The sequence below is a fragment of the Hyperolius riggenbachi genome, chromosome 8 (assembly GCF_040937935.1).
Source record: "Hyperolius riggenbachi isolate aHypRig1 chromosome 8, aHypRig1.pri, whole genome shotgun sequence".
In the NCBI taxonomy this organism is placed as follows: domain Eukaryota; kingdom Metazoa; phylum Chordata; class Amphibia; order Anura; family Hyperoliidae; genus Hyperolius; species Hyperolius riggenbachi.
This window is the reverse complement of record NC_090653.1, coordinates 32,912,104-32,931,494: the sequence shown is the minus strand read 5'-3', so window position 1 is coordinate 32,931,494 and position 19,391 is coordinate 32,912,104. Positions and strand designations below refer to the sequence as shown.

General features: G+C 49.7%; 1 protein-coding gene across 2 annotated transcripts in view; it reads left to right on the top strand.

The window, feature by feature from the left end:
* Positions 1–788: 788 nt before the first annotated feature.
* The window catches only part of DAXX (death domain associated protein), a 53,209-nt gene continuing 34,606 nt past the window's right edge, over positions 789–19,391 (top strand). For both annotated transcript variants that reach the window (XM_068250191.1, XM_068250190.1), the window contains exons 1-2: positions 789–923; positions 14,246–14,532. In XM_068250191.1, the coding sequence (XP_068106292.1) occupies positions 14,326–14,532 (207 nt within the window). In that variant the 5' untranslated portion in view covers positions 789–923; positions 14,246–14,325. The remainder of the gene's footprint in view (positions 924–14,245; positions 14,533–19,391) is intronic.

Below are 19,391 nucleotides of genomic sequence, written 5' to 3'. Positions count from 1 at the left end.
ACAAGATTTCAGAAATAAAATCTATTTTCTTAATTATAATAATAAATAGCAGCCTTTTTTCAGCTGCATGATGACAAATCTAAAATATTTTACATTTATTAGAGGAACCCCTCCCTTCCTTTCATATTGCCGGGACAGAATCCGGCAAAATGCTGGAGTAGGTGGTGTCCGACAAAAGAGGAATTGCAAATGGCTGCCACCTGTATAACCCTAGTTATGAAAAGAGAAGGGTGAAAAGCATGCACTGAAATGCTCATAGGCTTGAAGGAGTGTTTATTTATATTTGTATGTGTCAGAGTGGTGCAACTAAATATTTTGAATTTAAAAAATGTTTGGTTTGGGTCCGCTTTAATTACCAATGTCCGCTGTCCTCATTATTATCTGTATCCAAACTGCTCCTGAACTATCCCACTGTTGATCGGGGCAGATCAGACATTTAGGAAATAATTGTCAGATCCTGTCAGAACTTGCATTATGTGTACCCAGCATGATGTCTTACCATATTATTATACTGTATTGTGTGTGGCTCAGCGTGACCTTTTAGGAAACCCCTCCCCCCCTTGAAAGTCCTCAGTTTGCCAATGGGAACCTGTAGCAAAAGCACAGCCCCAGAGCAGACGACAACTGATTGGCCGTCCTGAGCTACCGCCGCCCAGCCTCCAGAAGCTCCGCCCTCTCACTGTCAGGAGCAGCTCAGCTGGGAGGGCGGCGGCGCGCACTACGCACTGAGGAGCCGGCGGGAGCGCGCACAGCTGCCGCTCTCCTGCTTGGCTGGCGCCAAGTCACGCCCCCTCGGCCTCCCGGAAGCGGAAACGGAATTCCCGCGTCTCGCAGACTCGCTGGAAGCTGCCGGTGGAGCGGTTTGGAGGTGTTTCGTAGAACCGGTGCCGGTCACCAGGAAGCCAGTAGCGTTACTGTGACGGGTCAGTGCCGCTTCCCGGGATTATCACTGTGTGGAGGGTGAGGAGGAGGAGCCGGAGCAGCTCGGCCTTTATATCCGCGGCTCCCCTCCCCCACCCGACCGCCGAGACGTCTGTGAGCATTGTATGCCTGTGTATGGCCGTGTATGGGGCCGCTATAGAGTGCTCCCCCCAGTATAGCTGCTCCCCCCTCTCATCAGCATTGCTCAGGGCAGCTCATCTCTCTGGATTCACAGTTTTTTATGTTTTCTATCTCTATTATTTTTCAGACAGTTTTCCCCCCCTCCCTGGTGTTTTACTCCAGCTTCATTCTATTATTCTGCCTCTTAAAGGACCACGATCGCAAAAAACCTAAAATGTAAAATATATGTAGACCTATACAATTAAGAAGTTGTTTTTTTTCCAGAGTAAAATGAGCCATAAATTACTTTTTTCCTATGTTGCTGTCACTTACAGTAAGTAGTAGAAATTTGACATTACCGACAGATTTTGGACTAACCCATCTTCTCAGGGTTTTCTTTATTTTTAAAGGCACTTAGTGATTGGTAGTTGCTCCGTCCAACTGCCAAAAAAGTGTACAGTAAGCAGGGAGGCTGTTCAGCATCTTCGTATGAATACTTTTCATTTAGCCATTACAAAGAATGAAGGCTATGCTGAGAATCTCCTATGGAGAGATGGACTAGCCCAAAATCTGTCGGTAATGTCAGATTTCTAATACTTACTGTAAGTGACAGCAACATAGGAGAGAAGTAATTTATGGCTCGTTTTACTTTGGGAAAAAATAAACTACTTATTTGTATGTGTTTTACATTTTAAGATTTTTGCGACAGTAGGCAGTTAAAATCTCTGACAGAACTGACAGGTTTTGGATCAGTCCATTTCCTCATGGGTGGATTATAAAGGTTTCCTTTGTTTTTAGCAGTTGCTAAGTCTAACTAATAAAATGATGTGCAGGTGAGTAGGGAGGCTAGCCGGTATCTTACTATTTTGGAAGTTAAACTGCCATTCTGGAAACCCTGAGAATCTCCCAGGAGGAGATGGACTGGCCCAAAACCTGTCAGTTCTGTCAGATTTAAACTGCTGACTTTTTTTTGCAATAGTAGTCCTTCAACTATTATTACTGTTGTAATTATCTTAATACTGTTATAATTCTAGAAGGTAGAAGCCCCCCAGGTAAGTTAAACTGGGTTTATTTTTCTTTTTAAAGAGATTCTGTAATGAGAAAAGTCCCCCTGGGGGGTACTCACCTCAGTAGGGTGAAGCCTCAGGACCCTATTGAGGCTTCCCCTGTCCTCCTGTGTCCCATGGTGGTCTCGCTGCCCACAGAACGCACAGGCGACAATTGTCAGGCTGTGCAATATTTACCTGCTCTGGCTCCAGTGGGGGCGCTGTTGTGGCTCTTCCCACGGAGATAGGCGAAAATAGCCGATCTCTGTCGGGTCCGCTCTACTGCGCAGGAGACTTCCACCTGTGCAGTAGAGCGGCCCGACAGCGATCGGCTATTTCCGCCTATCTCCGAGCGGAAAGCCGATACTGCGCTGGACCCGGGAAGGTAAATATTTACATGCCCTCTGTTTGGGGACCGTGGGACACAGGAGGACGGGGGAAGCCTCGATCGGATCTGGATGCTTCCCTCACCCCAGGGGAACTTTTATCGTTACAGATTTTCTTTAACCTCCTTGACGGTATGGACGAGTATACCCGTCCATTACCGCCGGAGGTCGCCGCTCATTTTTATTTATGAAATAAAAAGCAGCACACACAGCCGGCACTTTGCCAGCCGCGTGTGCTGCCTGATCGCCGCCGCTCTAGCGGCAAAAGAGGGTCCCCCCAGCCGCCCGAGCCCTGCGCAGCCGGAACATATAGTTCCGGCCAGCGCTAAGGGCTGGATCGGAGGCGGCTGACGTCCATGACGTCACTCCGCTCGTCGCTATGGCGACGATATAAGCAAAACAAGGAAGGCTGCTCATTGCAGCCTTCCTTGTTTATTCTGGGCACCGGAGGCGATCGAAAGAACGCCTCCGGAGCGCCCTCTAGTGGGCTTTCACGCAGCCAACTTTCAGTTGGCTGCATGAAATAGTTTTTTTTTTATAAGAAAAAAACCCTCCCGCAGCCTCCCTGGCGATTTTAATAGAACGCCAGGGAGGTTAATGGCTTTAGGTTCACTTTAACTGTACCTCAGTGCGGCATCTTCCGCAGCGCTATTCAGAGAATATTGTCTTGTCTCTTTAATAGGTTCTGTGAATAGTAAAAAAAACCACAGTTGCTTGGGGCTTCTATTGGCCCCCTGTAGCTGTCATGTCCTGCACCGTCCTCCTACGATCCTCTGTTCCCCGCTGCCGGCACCGGTCAATTATCTAACAAAACGAATAGTGCAAGCTCCCGCTTGCGTCTCTGGGAGCTTACTGCGCAGGTGCAGTACAAGGTTTTCTCGTACTGCGGGAGCGGGCACGCGCACAGCTGCAGGCTCGCTAGAGGAATAATTGGACCGGAACCGGCGGCGGGGGAGTGAGTGATTGGAAAAGGACTGTGCGGGACATGACAGCTACAAGGGCTGATCGAAGCCCCAGGTAAGTCTGTTTTTGTTTCTTCTTACTATCCACAGAACCCCTTTAACCTTTCTTCAAAGCGGTAACAGTTTACCCATTAAATTGAAGAAAAATCAATCTGCTGATTTGATCAGCATTAATCACTCTGCGAAAGCTTAACACAGGGTTGCGGCCACAGAGTGTCTCCCCTGGACCGCCTGACGCAGAATTGCGTCATCTCGCAATGCGCAAGATTAGCAGGGAACAAGCTATAGTGCAGGCGCTCCCTGCAGGGGGGGGGGGGGAGGAGGAGGAAATGGCAGCGAATAGCCTGCCAGACGCGATTAGAGCTGGCAGTCTCTAAACTAAAGAGACCCACTGATTCATTTGTACAGCTGTGTTGTACAGGGGACAGCTCTGTCACTGAGCTTTCTCCAGGAGAGGCTCACAATCTGATCACTCTCATAGGCTGATGCCTGTGAGAGGCGATTGTGGGGGGATTGGCTGTCGGGGAGGGATAAAATAAAAACACACACTTTTTTTTTATAACAAAACCACAATGAAATTAATAATAAAAAAAATACTTATCGCAGCAACAATCCGATGCCACCAACAGAAAGCTTTGTTGGTGGGAAGAAAACGAGGCAAGATTTGTTTTTGTGCTAAGTTGTATGGCTGAGCAGCATACTGTTAAAGCTGGAGTGTGATGAATTTAAAAAAAATGGCCAGGTCACTGTGGGGTGAGGGGGGGGGGGGGGGGGTTGATTGGTGTAAGCCTGTGGTCCTCAAAAGGTTACGTTGTCCAACAGTACAATTTTTTTATCAGATGCAATCTATCAATACGTTTATCAAATTGTACAGAAAACTGCGCAGTGTTGCAAAAATTGATGTGAAACGATCCTTTGGTCGATTGGCACAGGGAATTCAAATGGTCCGAAAGATGGATTTTATGATATCTGAAGAGAAAATGCCCTAATTGACCAGTTTATGGGAGCATTTGATGATTACTAACGATCGTGAAAAAATGTGTGAAAAGATTGCAATGTGGGCACCTTTAAACAGATTGTATGGATATTGCCTTACTAACCCAGCAAACCAATGTCAAAGAATGTTGCTAAACTAAAGGTACCCCTATATCTAGCAATGTATAGGCAGATGCATCTGACGCTGTCCCCAAATGTAAAATTTCCCCCCGGTGCCCAGTGTAAAGTCTACATTACCTTTCGGCGGCACTGGGCATCGGGGGGGCATTTTACATTAGGGGACAGCATCTGGGGTTTCCTCGTGTGTGTTGATCGTGAAATTGCACGCTGTTCCCGCTGCGCACCCAATCGAGCAAGTCGGCCCAAGATTTTGCAGCGTGTGCAATCGAAAATATGACCAATTTTCAGCTGGAAATTGGCCACATTGTTGGTCGGGCATGCACTTGGCGGCACAGATTTTCATCCAATTCGATTATAATCGAATCAGATGGTCGATAGGCCACCAAGTCGTCTGATGTATGGTCTCATTAAGGAAACCTCTAAGTAAAACAAAAGGTATATTAAGTTTTATAAGCAAAATACAGACTTAAACTTACATAAAATAGAAAGTAGCTGTCTCTGACCCACCTGCTACAGCCCTTCACTCAGAACTGATCTGACAGTATATTTAGGGCCTATTTCCACCAGCATGCATTTGAGTCTTGTACAGAAATCCACATCCGGTTTTGATTGCAGGTACGCATTAAGCGGTTTTGGGGAAATACGCATTGCGGTTTGAAAACTGCCCTGTAACAACACGTCACATGTTTGGGTAAATCCGCATTCGCAACGCGAATTTCCATGTTTGTAACAAGGATATATGCGGCCCCATTGACTTATTTGGTCGCGATTCACATCCAGATCCCACCCGCATGCAGACAAATGCAGCATACCATCCAGATTTTTTTACGCACCGCATCACTTCCAAAAATTTACGTTAAATAGAAATAGTTCCATACACTAACGTGTTGCATTTTGGATGCGGAATCCGCGTGTAGTGGAAATAGGCCCTACATGTCAGTTCATGAATGTATATAGGTTATTTGTGTGTCTATAAATAAGTTCCCTTTAGTTTCCTCACTCCTACAGAGAATGTGAAGCTCTGAGATAGGATTTTGGATACAGATAGACCTCAGGTCAGCCCTGGAGGATGTTTACAAAAAAAAGAAACTATTAGCAATAACCTGCCCCCCAAAAAACAAATATGTAAGTATGTAAATACTTGCTCTACTTACACAACAGATATCTTGTAGTGTCCTCGTTTATCTTCAATTTAATATTTATATTGTAAATAAAGGTCCATTCTCTTGATGGCAGGGGCCATCCTGCTTCCTCCGGATAGATTCTTCCCCACCCCGCATCCCTGTCCTCCCCGCACTAATTATGAGCACAGCAGGGAGGATAAATGCAGCAGAAACAGACTCTCCTAAGTGCTTGTTCACACTACAAGCGCTTTTTAAGCGTTAGTGATTTTGAAAATCTCTTGCTAATGCAATGCTATGGGGAATTTTTACAAAATCACATCGCTCCAGTGAGAACACTCACATAGAATAACATTAACAAGAGCTTTTAAAATCACAAAGTGCTTAGAAAAGCTCCTGTAGTGTGAACAAACCCTAATAATGGATCCAAGCGTTGCTGTTCCCATCTATTCTCTGCACTACCACCGGCGGTAGTGCAGAGAGTATAGAAGGGAACTGCAGCGCCTGGAACCATTATTCCAGGAGTCTGTGTGCGCCATTTTTATCTTTCCCCAAAGTTCAGTGCGAGGAAGACTGAGAATGCGGCGGCAGAGGTGTGTGTGTGTGTGTGGGGGGGGGGGCAGAGGAGAGTGACAGGAGATGGCCTCTGGCGGTCTAACAGCATCTGCGACCACCGCAGACAATGGGAGACCAGGTGGCCAATCGCAGCGCAGAGAGGTGAGTGGCAGAGGCTTCAGCCAATCAGGCTGATTCAGCATGCCATGTTACTTCTCTTTTGCGCCTGCGTACCATATTAGAGCCTGGGGGCATGGGGAGAGAAAACCTCTTAGGAAAAAAAGTAAGAATGATTTTAAACATTTGCATTGCCTTGTTAGCATCCTTTTTTAGCTATGTAACTATGATATATAATATGAAACTCACTTCCACAACACCTGGTTATTAAAATGAAAGTGCTTTGTAAACCGCACGTGCTCAAGTCCGCTTTAAAGGGAAGATCCGCGCTGCCCAAAAAACAAACTGCTCTTACCTGGGGCTTCTTCCAGCTCCTGGCAGTCGATCGGTGCCCTCGCCGCAGCTCCTCTCACTCCCGGTGTCCAGCGGTGAAGAAGCCGACCTCGCCGGGTCGGCTTCCGGTGCTCTTCACGCCGCGGGTCACATGGGGTACGTGACGTCACCGGGTCACCAGTAGTTCTGCGCTTGCGCAGTACAGACCCGATGACGTCACGTACCCCACGTGACCCGCGCCGTAGAGCACACAGGAAGCTGACCTGGTGAGGTCGGCTTCTTCACCGCTGGACACCGGGAGTGAGAGGAGCTGCGGCGAGGGCACTGATCGACTGCCAGGAGCTGGAAGAAGCCCCAGGTAAGTTCAGTTTGTTTGGGCAGCGTGGATCTTCCCTTTAAAGCGGACTTGAGCACGTGCGGTTTACAAAGCACTTTCATTTTAATAACCAGGTGTTGTGGAAGTGAGTTTCATATTCTATATCCCTTTATTTATACATCTTTAACAGAGTGCATAGCTATGTCTGTCAGAGGAGCCACTGGTGTAGGGATCACTATGGTGGCTTCTGTAGGGCCCATACCCCTACAGAAGCGGTGTAATTTAGAGTCTGCGGTGGGCCCCTTGAACTGCATAGTGGAGTGCCAGAGAAGGCAGACACCTTTTTATTATTTAGTATTTTTATAGTCCTGACGTCTTCCTCAGCACTGTACAGAGTATATTGTCTATCACTTAGCTGTCTCTCAGAAGGGCTCACAATCGAGTAATGAAAATTACTGCAGTATCTGCGCTTGGTCAGTCATTTAGGTGCCATCAAAAGATTAACCACAAATTATGATAAAAACACAATTTTGCAGCCAAATTAAGGTTACGTTTCCACTATAGCGTGACATTTTCACGTCTAAAAAAATCTTATGATTTTTCTGATTGGTGAAAATTCGCTTGTAAATTTGTATGCGTTATGCGAATTTTAATGCGCGAAAATCTAATTCGCATTAGTCAAATATAACATAATCTGCCTAGTAATAGCTCAGTCATGACTGCTGGCAGTTTCCTGTAATCATAGATTTAATGCAAATTTTTGCGTAAATAATGCGAAAATTCGCATTGTGATGCGTTGCCTATGCAAAGCATTTGTACGCGAATCATACTCGATGATGATTTGGGGGATGGGCAGCTCTAGCCAACCGGTACTATTTTGGGACACACATGTTCTCCCCAGGCTCTTTTAGCTGGGTGCTCCACCCGGCTAGTTTTGTTAAGCACCCGGCTGTCATCGGCTCACCTCCTCCTATTCTGTAAGCAGACTTGTGCAGAGAAGCGCCGATCCTGCATTCTCACATCTCGCCCCACCCGACTACCTTTCATGCCACCCGGGGGAAAAAAAAATTCTGTGGAGAACAATGACACATCTGGCTACCTAACACTACATCTGGGTGGTATGATAAATGGCTACAAAGGTTATTTAACCACTTTACCACTGCAGGTGCGTATATCTCTGTCCCTTTGCACAACCTGTAACCACCAGGGACGGAGATATACGCACCTCCCGCTCGCTCGTGCACACTGCCGCCCGCTCGCCCGGAGATCAATGAACGGGAATAACCATTCCCGTTCGTTGATCTAAGCCCCCCAGCAATGACCGGCTGCTTCTATGAGAAGCAGCGCGATCATTGTGAAAAAAAAGTTTCCCAGCCTCCCTGAACTTCCTGCAAGCGTACTTCCTATGCTTGCAAGACGCATTCACAAAAAAAAAAAAAAAAATACATAGTTACCTTGGGGACTGAAGGACTACCTAATACGTTTTTTTTTTTTGGGGGGGGGGGGGGGTGGAGGGGGGAGGAGAAGGGCAACCCAAATTCTGTAAGGAGCACCCCAGTGAGTCCTAGCTATGCTGGAAGTAGCTCTGTTGGTTCCTGGGGTACATGAGTGCTACAATGAACGTGCTGACTGAAGACAGGGTTGCAGAGGCCATTCCAACTTGTTGAGAGGCGGGGGATAGTCAGGCGGAGCTAGCCCTTCACCAGCCTTTCTTAAAGTCCTACTCCAGTCGCTGATGTTTACCTACATCTGTGTAGAAGCTTGTTTTTGTCTTAACTTCTTGAGCAGCTGACCTGAGCGGAAATGATGCAATCCAGGGATTAGTAGCTGCCACACCCTCATTGTCAGACAGTGGCCTCACTGAACTCGTCACTTCTGGTATTGTGATGAAAATGTCAAAGGATTGTTAGCTGCAGGAAACTCATTTTTACATTGAAAAGGTGGTACCTGAGCAGAGGGATTCCCAACATTATCCTTTCATAACCTCTCTCATGTGTAAGGCCCACTCGTGGCAGCGCGCAAGGCCCACTCGTGGCAGCGCGCAAGGCCCACTCGTGGCAGCGCGCAAGGCCCACTTGTGACATTGTCCACACGAGCATTTTTATGGTATCATTAAAGAGACACTGAAGCGAAAAAAAAATATTATGATTTGTATGTGTAGCACAGCTAAGAAATAAAACATTAAGATCAGATACATCAGTCTAATTGTTTCCAGTACAGGAAGAGTTGAGAAACTCCAGTTGTTATCTCTATGCAAACAAGCCATTAAAGGGAAGGTCCAAGCAAAATAAAAAAATGAGTTTCACTTACCTGGGGCTTCTACCAGCCCCATGCAGCCATTCTGTGCCCTCGTAGTCACTCACTGCTGCTCCAGTCCCCCGCTAGCAGCTTGCTGACCTGGGAGGTCGGCGGGCCGCATTGCGTACATTTTTACGCATTCCCGCTAGTGCAGGAACATTAACACACATTTTTACGCGTTACTGGTTCAATGCGTAAAAATGTACGCATTGAACCAGTAACGCGTAAAAATGTATGTGTTAATGTTCCAGCACTAGCGGGAATGCGTAAAAATGTACGCAATGCGGCCCGCTGACCTCCCAGGTCGGCAAGATGCTAGCGGGGGACTGGAGCAGCATTGAGTGACTACGAGGGCACAGAATGGCTGCATGGGGCTGGTAGAAGCCCCAGGTAAGTGAAACTCATTTTTTTATTTTGCTTGGACCTTCCCTTTAAGCTCTCCGACTAAGTTAGTCGTGGAGAGGGCTGTTATCTGACTTTTATTATCTCAACTGTTCCTGGACTATTTACTTTTCCTCTGCTAGAGGTGATGTCATTACTTCACAGACTGCTCTGAAAGACTCATTTTGAATGCTGAGTGTTGTGTAATCTGCACATATTATAGAATAATGCAATGTTAGAAAAAACACTATATACCTGAAAATAAAAGTATGAGAATATTTTCTTTGCTGCTAATCTTCTAGTAATTATTCATCGTATACAACCAATTCACTACATCATATTTTTTTTTCCGCTTCAGTGTCTCTTTAAGAGAATCCATCTAAAGGCTGCATGGAGTGTCTGGGAAATCACAAGCAATGCAAAAATGGCTAAAAAACTCAACTGAAAATAGGGGAGGAGCTGAAGTGTAGTTATTGACATTTTGTTTGCTCACTATTTGGCATTCTGCTGAGCAAGGCTGACTTAAAGGCATATAGTCATAATGTGACAGATGGCAGCTTCACCACAATGGCCTCCATTCACAAAGGGCTGGTCAGCAATCATTTTTTTAGTCGGTGAAATACCGCATGCAGTGTTCCTTTGTTCAGTTGCATTGCGGTCCCAGGGGGGCAGGATGCCGAGATATATATCATCTGGAAAGTATTCACAGCGCATCACTTTTTCCACATTTTATGTTACAGGCTTATTCTAAAATGGATTCGATTCATTTTTTTGCCTCAGAATTCTCCACACGGCACCCATAATGACAACGTGAAAAAAATGTACTTGAAGTTTTGGCATATAATTTGTCACATAAGTATTCACAGCCTTTGCCATGAAGCTCAAAATTGAGGTGCATCCTGTTTCCCTGGATCAACCTTGAGATGTTTCTACAGCTTAATGGGAGTCACCTGTGGTAAATTTAGTAGATTGGACATCATTTGGAAAGGCACATATCTGTCTATAGAAGGTTCCACAGTTGACAGTTCATGTCAAAGCCCAAACCAAGGATGAAGTCACAGAATTGTCTGTAGATCTCCGATTGTTTTGGGGCACAAGTCTGGAGAAGGATACCCAAACATTTCTGCTGCTTTGAAGGTCCCAATGAACACAGTGGCCTCCATCATCTGTAAATGAAGGAAGTTCAAAACCACCAAGGCTCTTCCTAGTGCTGGCTGGCTATCTAAACTGGGCAATCGCGGGTGAAGGGCCTTAGTCAGGTAGGTAACCAAGAACCTGATGGTCACTCTGTCAGAGATCCTCTGTGGAGAGAGGAGAACCTTCCAGAAGGACAACCATCTCTGCAGCAATCCACCAATTAGGCCTGTATGGTAGAGTGACCAGACAGAAGCTACTCCTTCGATTAAGGCACATGACAGCCCACCTGGAGTTTGTCAAAAAGCACCAGAAGAACTCAGATCATGAGAAGCAATATTCTCCGGTCTGATGAGACAAAGATTGATCACATTTGGAGGAAACCAGGCACCTCTCATCCCCAGGCCAATACTATCCCTACAGTGAAGCATGGAGGTGGCAGCATCATGCTGTGGGGGTGTTTTTCAGCGGCAGGAACTGGGTGACTAGTCAGGATAAAGGGAAAGATGACTACAGCGATATCCAGAGACATCCTGGATGAAAACCTGATCCCACAGCGCTCTTGAACTCAGACTGGGGCAACAGTTCAACTTTCAGCAGGACAACAACCCAAAGCACACAGCTAAGATATCAAAGGAGTGGCTTCAGGACAACTCTGTGAATGTCCTTGAGTGGCCCAACCAGAGCCCAGATTTAAATCCCATTAAACATCTCTAGGTTGATCCTACAGGGAACCTGTAATAAACTTAAGAAAAAAGTTTCACGTATCTGCCAGCCCCCTGCAGCCGCCCTGTGCCATCCTGGAATGATCCTCCGGTCCCCAGCCATTTCACTTTCGCCAAATTAGAAGTCGACGGCCTCTGCGCCTGTGCGACTTCGTATTGTGCAGGACACTTCTGGTGGCCGGCGATGGGCAAAAGTTAAACAAAGCCATGGCAGGGACTGGAGGATTGTTGAGGACTGGCATGGGCACACAGTGGCTGCAAGGGGCTGGGAGAAGCCCTAGGTAAGTGAAACTTTATTTTGTGTTTTGTTATTACAGGTTTCCTTTAAAATGGCTGTGCACCGACACTTCCCATCCAACCTGATGGAGCTTGACAGGTACTGCAAAGAGGAATTTGTGAAACTGGGCGAAGATAGGTATGCCAAGCTTGTGGCATCATATTCACAAAAATTTGGGGCTGTAATTGCTGCCAAAGGAGCATCAACAAAGTATTGAACAAAGACTGTGAATACTTATGTACATGTGATTTCCCAGGTTTGTTTTTAATTTTTTCTAATAAATTTGCTAAACCCTCAAAGTTTCACCTTCTCATTATGGGGTGTTGTGTGTAGAATTTTAAGGTAAAAATTAGAATCCAAGGCTGTAACATAAAATGTAGTGAGCGCTGTGAATGCTTTTCCCTATTATCCAGGACTCTGTTAAAATGAATAGGAACCGCATTTAAAAACATGAGACAGATACCCAAGGAGAGGCTCTGGGTCCTATAGAGCCTTCCCGCTCCTCTCCTGGTCCTGTCGTTCCGGCGCTGGCTCGCCTGGTAGCAGTATTTGACTAGATGAGTCAAATACTGCTTTATCTGGCCGAAGGAGGCTTCAGAAGTCTTCAGGGATCCCGAGTGCTCCTGAAGAAGGGCGGCCCTGTACTGCACCTGCACAAGCACGCTCTCTTGCACACTCACGCCTGTGCAGTATGGAGCTGCACGTCTTTGGGAGGACACGGCTCCTGAAGACTTGCAAACACCCTTTCGGTGGGGGGATTGAAACGGGGAGGAGCCAGCACAGGATAGAGAGCACCGAGAGAGGAGACTGAAGGCTCTATACGACCCAGAGATTTCCCTCTCCTTAGGTAAGTATTTGCTTCATTTTTTTTCAAAATGCGTTTCCCATTCACTTTAACCAGAATTCTCCAGCAACCAGAAAAAAAATTCCTGGCCATACAGGATTCAGAAGTCTTCTTTATACAGTAATAAACCTGTTACACTAAGTTAGGTCTGTCCTGTGTCTTAATTTATTTTTAACTACTGTATTTCAGCAATACAGAGTTTATGGTAAATATTCAGTGCGGTATAGTACTGTTTGTTTTTAACTTGGCCTCTGTTTAGGTTTCAGAATCTTTTTATTTAGTAGTTATAAATCCTTATACAAACATTAGCTGGTAGCAAAAAATGACAAGGAAAAACACACAGAATGAAATTCACAAATATGAATAACATTAAGGGTATTATCCCCAAGGGGATTGAGGATGTACATTGAGTCAGCACCTATATGAACATGGTCAAGGGTCATGAACTTGGCCTATTTTTAAAGAGAGCCCGAGGTGGGGTTATAAAATGAAAAAAACAAAACAAAACTTGGCTGCTGGGCAGATCAGGTAGCCGCCCTCTCCGCCGCTCCGTTGGCCTGTTTCGTGACCTCTGGGGTCATGGCACTGGAAAGAGAGAGAGATTCTCAGCTTGCAGGGAGGCGGGAGAGCTGCAGGGGGAGCAGCCAGGGAGAGACAGCTGCCCAGTGGCAGCTGGGGAAAGCTTGCAAAAACGCCCCCCTGGGGTCGTCTTGAGCAGGGAATCCCTCTCCTCCCATTACCCTCCGCAATAGCGACAATTATTGTCGCTAATTTCTGGGGGCTATAGCGCGGCGAGGTGGCGACACAGACACGTCATGAGGCAGGGAACATGCCTCTGTGTCCCCATCTGCCTTCCCTTGCGCCTTGGGTTCTCTTTAACATTGGGTGTCAAGCAACCAGAAATGCTACATGCCTGCCTTTATTCCTTGGCAGGAAGTGTCCTGCATATGGCATGCAGGCGCAACCATGAGCGACAGGCTCCAACTAAGCAGAGTAACGCTAGGGAGAGGAACAGCGAGATTGCGATCCAGGGTGACCCCTCCCACACGACCCATCCCACCTTGGCTATAGGTTATTTAACCTGCTCCCCTTAGGCCACGCCGCTACAGGACCCTCCTCACCAAAACCTCCAGGCACAGGAACACTTTTCCCCAAGTAGTTCTCTTCCCTTTTTTTTTTTTTTTTTTTTTTATTGGCTTCAGATTCACTTTTATTTCTATATGTCTTCAGTGTTCTTTATTTACTGTCTGTTATTTGCACTATGGTGGAACCAGTGTTCTCCCCAGAAATTTTTTTCCACCCGGTTGGCATGAAAAAGTAGCGGGGTGGGGCGAGATGAGAAAATGCAGGGCCATTGCTTCTGTAAGCAATTATGCTTACAGAATATGAGGTAAGCTGATGACAGCTGGGTGCTCATCAAAACTAGCTGGGTGGAGCACTCGGCTAAAAGAGCCTGGGGAGAACACTTGGCTGAACGCCACGTGTGCTACAAGCTATTTCAGGTGCGATAACCATTGTACCTGGAAAATAAAATTTAATTCTGATGTGATGCTTGCTATATACAGCTGTATTCATGCCTGAATTGTTTTACAGGTCAGCACTAGTCCACACCTCCTCCGACCTACAATGCTGGTCATGACTTGTGTCAGACCCTGAGTTCTAGAAGTGTGAAGATGGCGGATGAGCATGATATCATAGTGCTGGACGACGACGACGATGATGGCCATGAAGATGGACCATCGCATATCTCTGAAAGGCGTAAAACTCCACCTAGACTGGCAGTTCCCAAGCAGGAGCCCCAGGGCAGTGCACAGAAAGCCAGCACCAGCAGCCAGAATGGCAACTCGCAAAGAGAAGAGAACCAGAAGCTGTTTGAGGAGGTGAGAACCTAATGCACCTGTGTTCCGTCACCTGTTGGTGTCTAGTTCAGTTGTTCTTAACCACTTTACCCCCGCGCGTACGTATTTCTCCGCCCCTTTTTCCATCCTTTAACAACCAGGGACGGAGAAATACGTACTTTCCGCGTTCCCGACGCTGTCCGCGCTCCTGCTCGTAAACACGCCGCCCGCCGCTAGTAAACATGCCGCCGCCCGCTCGCCCAGAGATCAATGAACGGGAAAATCCATTCCCGTTCGTTGATCTAAGCCCCGCAATGATCAGCTGCTCTCCTATGGGCGGCGCGATCATTGTGAGAAAAAACTCACGTGTCCAGCCTCCTTATACTTCGCTTGGAGGTCGCATTAAAACAAAAAGTTACTGTGGCCATCTTGTGGCCAAATAGTAAACTACACCCTACACATTTTTCACATACAAATGACTTTTACACATAAAATTAACTCATTACCTCCCACACTCCCCATTTTTTTTTTTTTTGTAATTAAAAAAAATTTAAAAAATTTACAATTAAAAAAAATACATAAATAGTTACCTTAGGGACTGAACTTTTTAAATATTTATGTCAAGAGGGTATAACACTGTTACTTTATAAACTATGGGCTTGTAATTAGGGATGGACGCAAAAATGAAAAAAATGCACCTTTATTTCCAAATAAAATATTGGCGCCAAACATTGTGATAGGGACATAATTTAAATGGTTTTATAACCGGGACAAAAGGGCAAATACGTTTCATGGGTTTTAATTACAGTAGCATGCATTATTTAAAAACTATAATGGCCGAAAACTGAAAAATTATTTTTTTCCCCACATTTTTCCTATTTTCCCATTAAAACACATTTAGAAAAAAATAATTCTTGGCATAATGTCCCACCTAAAGAAAGCCTAATTGGTGGCAGAAAAAACAAGATATAGTTCATTTCATTGCGATAAGTAATGATAAAGTTATAGACGAATGAATGGAAGGAGCGCTGGATGGTGAAAATTGCTCTGGTGCTCAGGGGGTAAAACCCCTCAGTGGTGAAGTGGTTAAAGTACTTCTGAACTATTAACCTGTAAAAAAAAAAAAAAAAAAAAAACCATAGCATTACTCACTTCGCATTCTCCCCGCCATCTTTTCTGTCCTGTCATCTCTCTTGTTCCGCCACACTGTTCTTTATTTTTTAAATCTTGTCTTTTTCACAACAATGGCGCTGACCCTGTAAGTAATTCCGGGTCAGTGCCAATTCCGGAAACAGACTGCTTGTCCCTGTCCAAAAGTATGAGCATGAGGGGTCGGTAACTAAACCGTAACTGGGCATGGTCGATGGTGAAATGGGCATTCTAAGGGAAGGACTGGGCGTGTAGAGAGGAGAACTGCTTCTTCCTCCCCGCCTATTTTCAACTTGGTGGTTGAAGAGTTGTACAGTACGGGGATCCCTGGTGGCACTAGACAGACCTATGTCACAGCACCGCACACAAAACCTTATGAATAACATAACCCCCGCCCCCACTCTCAGTTCAGGAGTACTTTACCCTTGTTGGAGGTACAGAGCCTGACACGCATACAGACAGGCACCCGCTCTGACACGCACACAGACAGGCACCCGCTCTGACACGCACACAGACAGGCGCCCGCTCTGACACGCACACAGACAGGCGCCCGCTCTGACACGCACACAGACAGGCGCCCGCTCTGACACGCACACAGACAGGCGCCCGCTCTGACACGCACACAGACAGGCGCCCGCTCTGACACGCACACAGACAGGCGCCCGCTCTGACACGCACACAGACAGGCGCCCGCTCTGACACGCACACAGACAGGCGCCCGCTCTGACACGCACACAGACAGGCGCCCGCTCTGACACGCACACAGACAGGCGCCCGCTCTGACACGCACACAGACAGGCGCCCGCTCTGACACGCACACAGACAGGCGCCCGCTCTGACACGCACACAGACAGGCGCCCGCTCTGACACGCACACAGACAGGCGCCCGCTCTGACACGCACACAGACAGGCGCCCGCTCTGACACGCACACAGACAGGCGCCCGCTCTGACACGCACACAGACAGGCGCCCGCTCTGACACGCACACAGACAGGCGCCCGCTCTGACACGCACACAGACAGGCGCCCGCTCTGACACGCACACAGACAGGCGCCCGCTCTGACACGCACACAGACAGGCGCCCGCTCTGACACGCACACAGACAGGCGCCCGCTCTGACACGCACACAGACAGGCGCCCGCTCTGACACGCACACAGACAGGCGCCCGCTCTGACACGCACACAGACAGGCGCCCGCTCTGACACGCACACAGGCAGGCGCCCGCTCTGACACGCACACAGGCAGGCGCCCGCTCTGACACGCACACAGGCAGGCGCCCGCTCTGACACGCACACAGGCAGGCGCCCGCTCTGACACGCACACAGGCAGGCGCCCGCTCTGACACGCACACAGGCAGGCGCCCGCTCTGACACGCACACAGGCAGGCGCCCGCTCTGACACGCACACAGGCAGGCGCCCGCTCTGACACGCACACAGGCAGGCGCCCGCTCTGACACGCACACAGGCAGGCGCCCGCTCTGACACGCACACAGGCAGGCGCCCGCTCTGACACGCACACAGGCAGGCGCCCGCTCTGACACGCACACAGGCAGGCGCCCGCTCTGACACGCACACAGGCAGGCGCCCGCTCTGACACGCACACAGGCAGGCGCCCGCTCTGACACGCACACAGGCAGGCGCCCGCTCTGACACGCACACAGGCAGGCGCCCGCTCTGACACGCACACAGGCAGGCGCCCGCTCTGACACGCACACAGGCAGGCGCCCGCTCTGACACGCACACAGGCAGGCGCCCGCTCTGACACGCACACAGGCAGGCGCCCGCTCTGACACGCACACAGGCAGGCGCCCGCTCTGACACGCACACAGGCAGGCGCCCGCTCTGACACGCACACAGGCAGGCGCCCGCTCTGACACGCACACAGGCAGGCGCCCGCTCTGACACGCACACAGGCAGGCGCCCGCTCTGACACGCACACAGGCAGGCGCCCGCTCTGACACGCACACAGGCAGGCGCCCGCTCTGACACGCACACAGGCAGGCGCCCGCTCTGACACGCACACAGGCAGGCGCCCGCTCTGACACGCACACAGGCAGGCGCCCGCTCTGACACGCACACAGGCAGGCGCCCGCTCTGACACGCACACAGGCAGGCGCCCGCTCTGACACGCACACAGGCAGGCGCCCGCTCTGACACGCACACAGGCAGGCGCCCGCTCTGACACGCACACAGGCAGGCGCCCGCTCTGACACGCACACAGGCAGGCGCCCGCTCTGACACGCACACAGGCAGGCGCCCGCTCTGACACGCACACAGGCAGGCGCCCGCTCTGACACGCACACAGGCAGGCGCCCGCTCTGACACGCACACAGGCAGGCGCCCGCTCTGACACGCACACAGGCAGGCGCCCGCTCTGACACGCACACAGGCAGGCGCCCGCTCTGACACGCACACAGGCAGGCGCCCGCTCTGACACGCACACAGGCAGGCGCCCGCTCTGACACGCACACAGGCAGGCGCCCGCTCTGACACGCACACAGGCAGGCGCCCGCTCTGACACGCACACAGGCAGGCGCCCGCTCTGACACGCACACAGGCAGGCGCCCGCTCTGACACGCACACAGGCAGGCGCCCGCTCTGACACGCACACAGGCAGGCGCCCGCTCTGACACGCACACAGGCAGGCGCCCGCTCTGACACGCACACAGGCAGGCGCCCGCTCTGACACGCACACAGGCAGGCGCCCGCTCTGACACGCACACAGGCAGGCGCCCGCTCTGACACGCACACAGGCAGGCGCCCGCTCTGACACGCACACAGGCAGGCGCCCGCTCTGACACGCACACAGGCAGGCGCCCGCTCTGACACGCACACAGGCAGGCGCCCGCTCTGACACGCACACAGGCAGGCGCCCGCTCTGACACGCACACAGGCAGGCGCCCGCTCTGACACGCACACAGGCAGGCGCCCGCTCTGACACGCACACAGGCAGGCGCCCGCTCTGACACGCACACAGGCAGGCGCCCGCTCTGACACGCACACAGGCAGGCGCCCGCTCTGACACGCACACAGGCAGGCGCCCGCTCTGACACGCACACAGGCAGGCGCCCGCTCTGACACGCACACAGGCAGGCGCCCGCTCTGACACGCACACAGGCAGGCGCCCGCTCTGACACGCACACAGGCAGGCGCCCGCTCTGACACGCACACAGGCAGGCGCCCGCTCTGACACTCCTCTCCCCACCCCCACCTCCGTGCAATCACAGCTGAAAAAAAAGTTACTTCACGGGGCAGCCTTTGAAGTTTCCTGAAGGAAGGAGGGGGGAGAGCATCCCACACTCTCACGGCCGGAGCTGCCTGTTCTCTCCATAGAGCTGTTCGCTGTCATCCTTTTCAGGGAGGGAGAAAACAGCGGATGCAGCAGAAACAGCTCTGCTTGAGGGGCCACACTCTCCTGACTCAGTCTCCCGGCATGTGCACAGCGCCCCTCCCCCGTCGCAGGGACTGTGAGGTTAGCGGATATGCTGTCTCTGGGAGATGCAGTGCAGAGTGGGGCAGCATAGAAGCCAGGGATTAGCGGCAGCCGGAGGGAGGTAGCAGAGCGGGGCGGCAACGCTACTAGCACAAAAAAACGAAGCCACTGACGATCTCAAGATCGTCTGCATGTGAATCGCGGTTTCGGTTTTAAACCGCAAAACCGTGCAGCCCTAATCCACATCCTTCTCAGTTTAGGTTCCCTTTAATCTCCTGCCAGAAAGTAACAGGCAGAACCATTGAGTATTCACCTGGA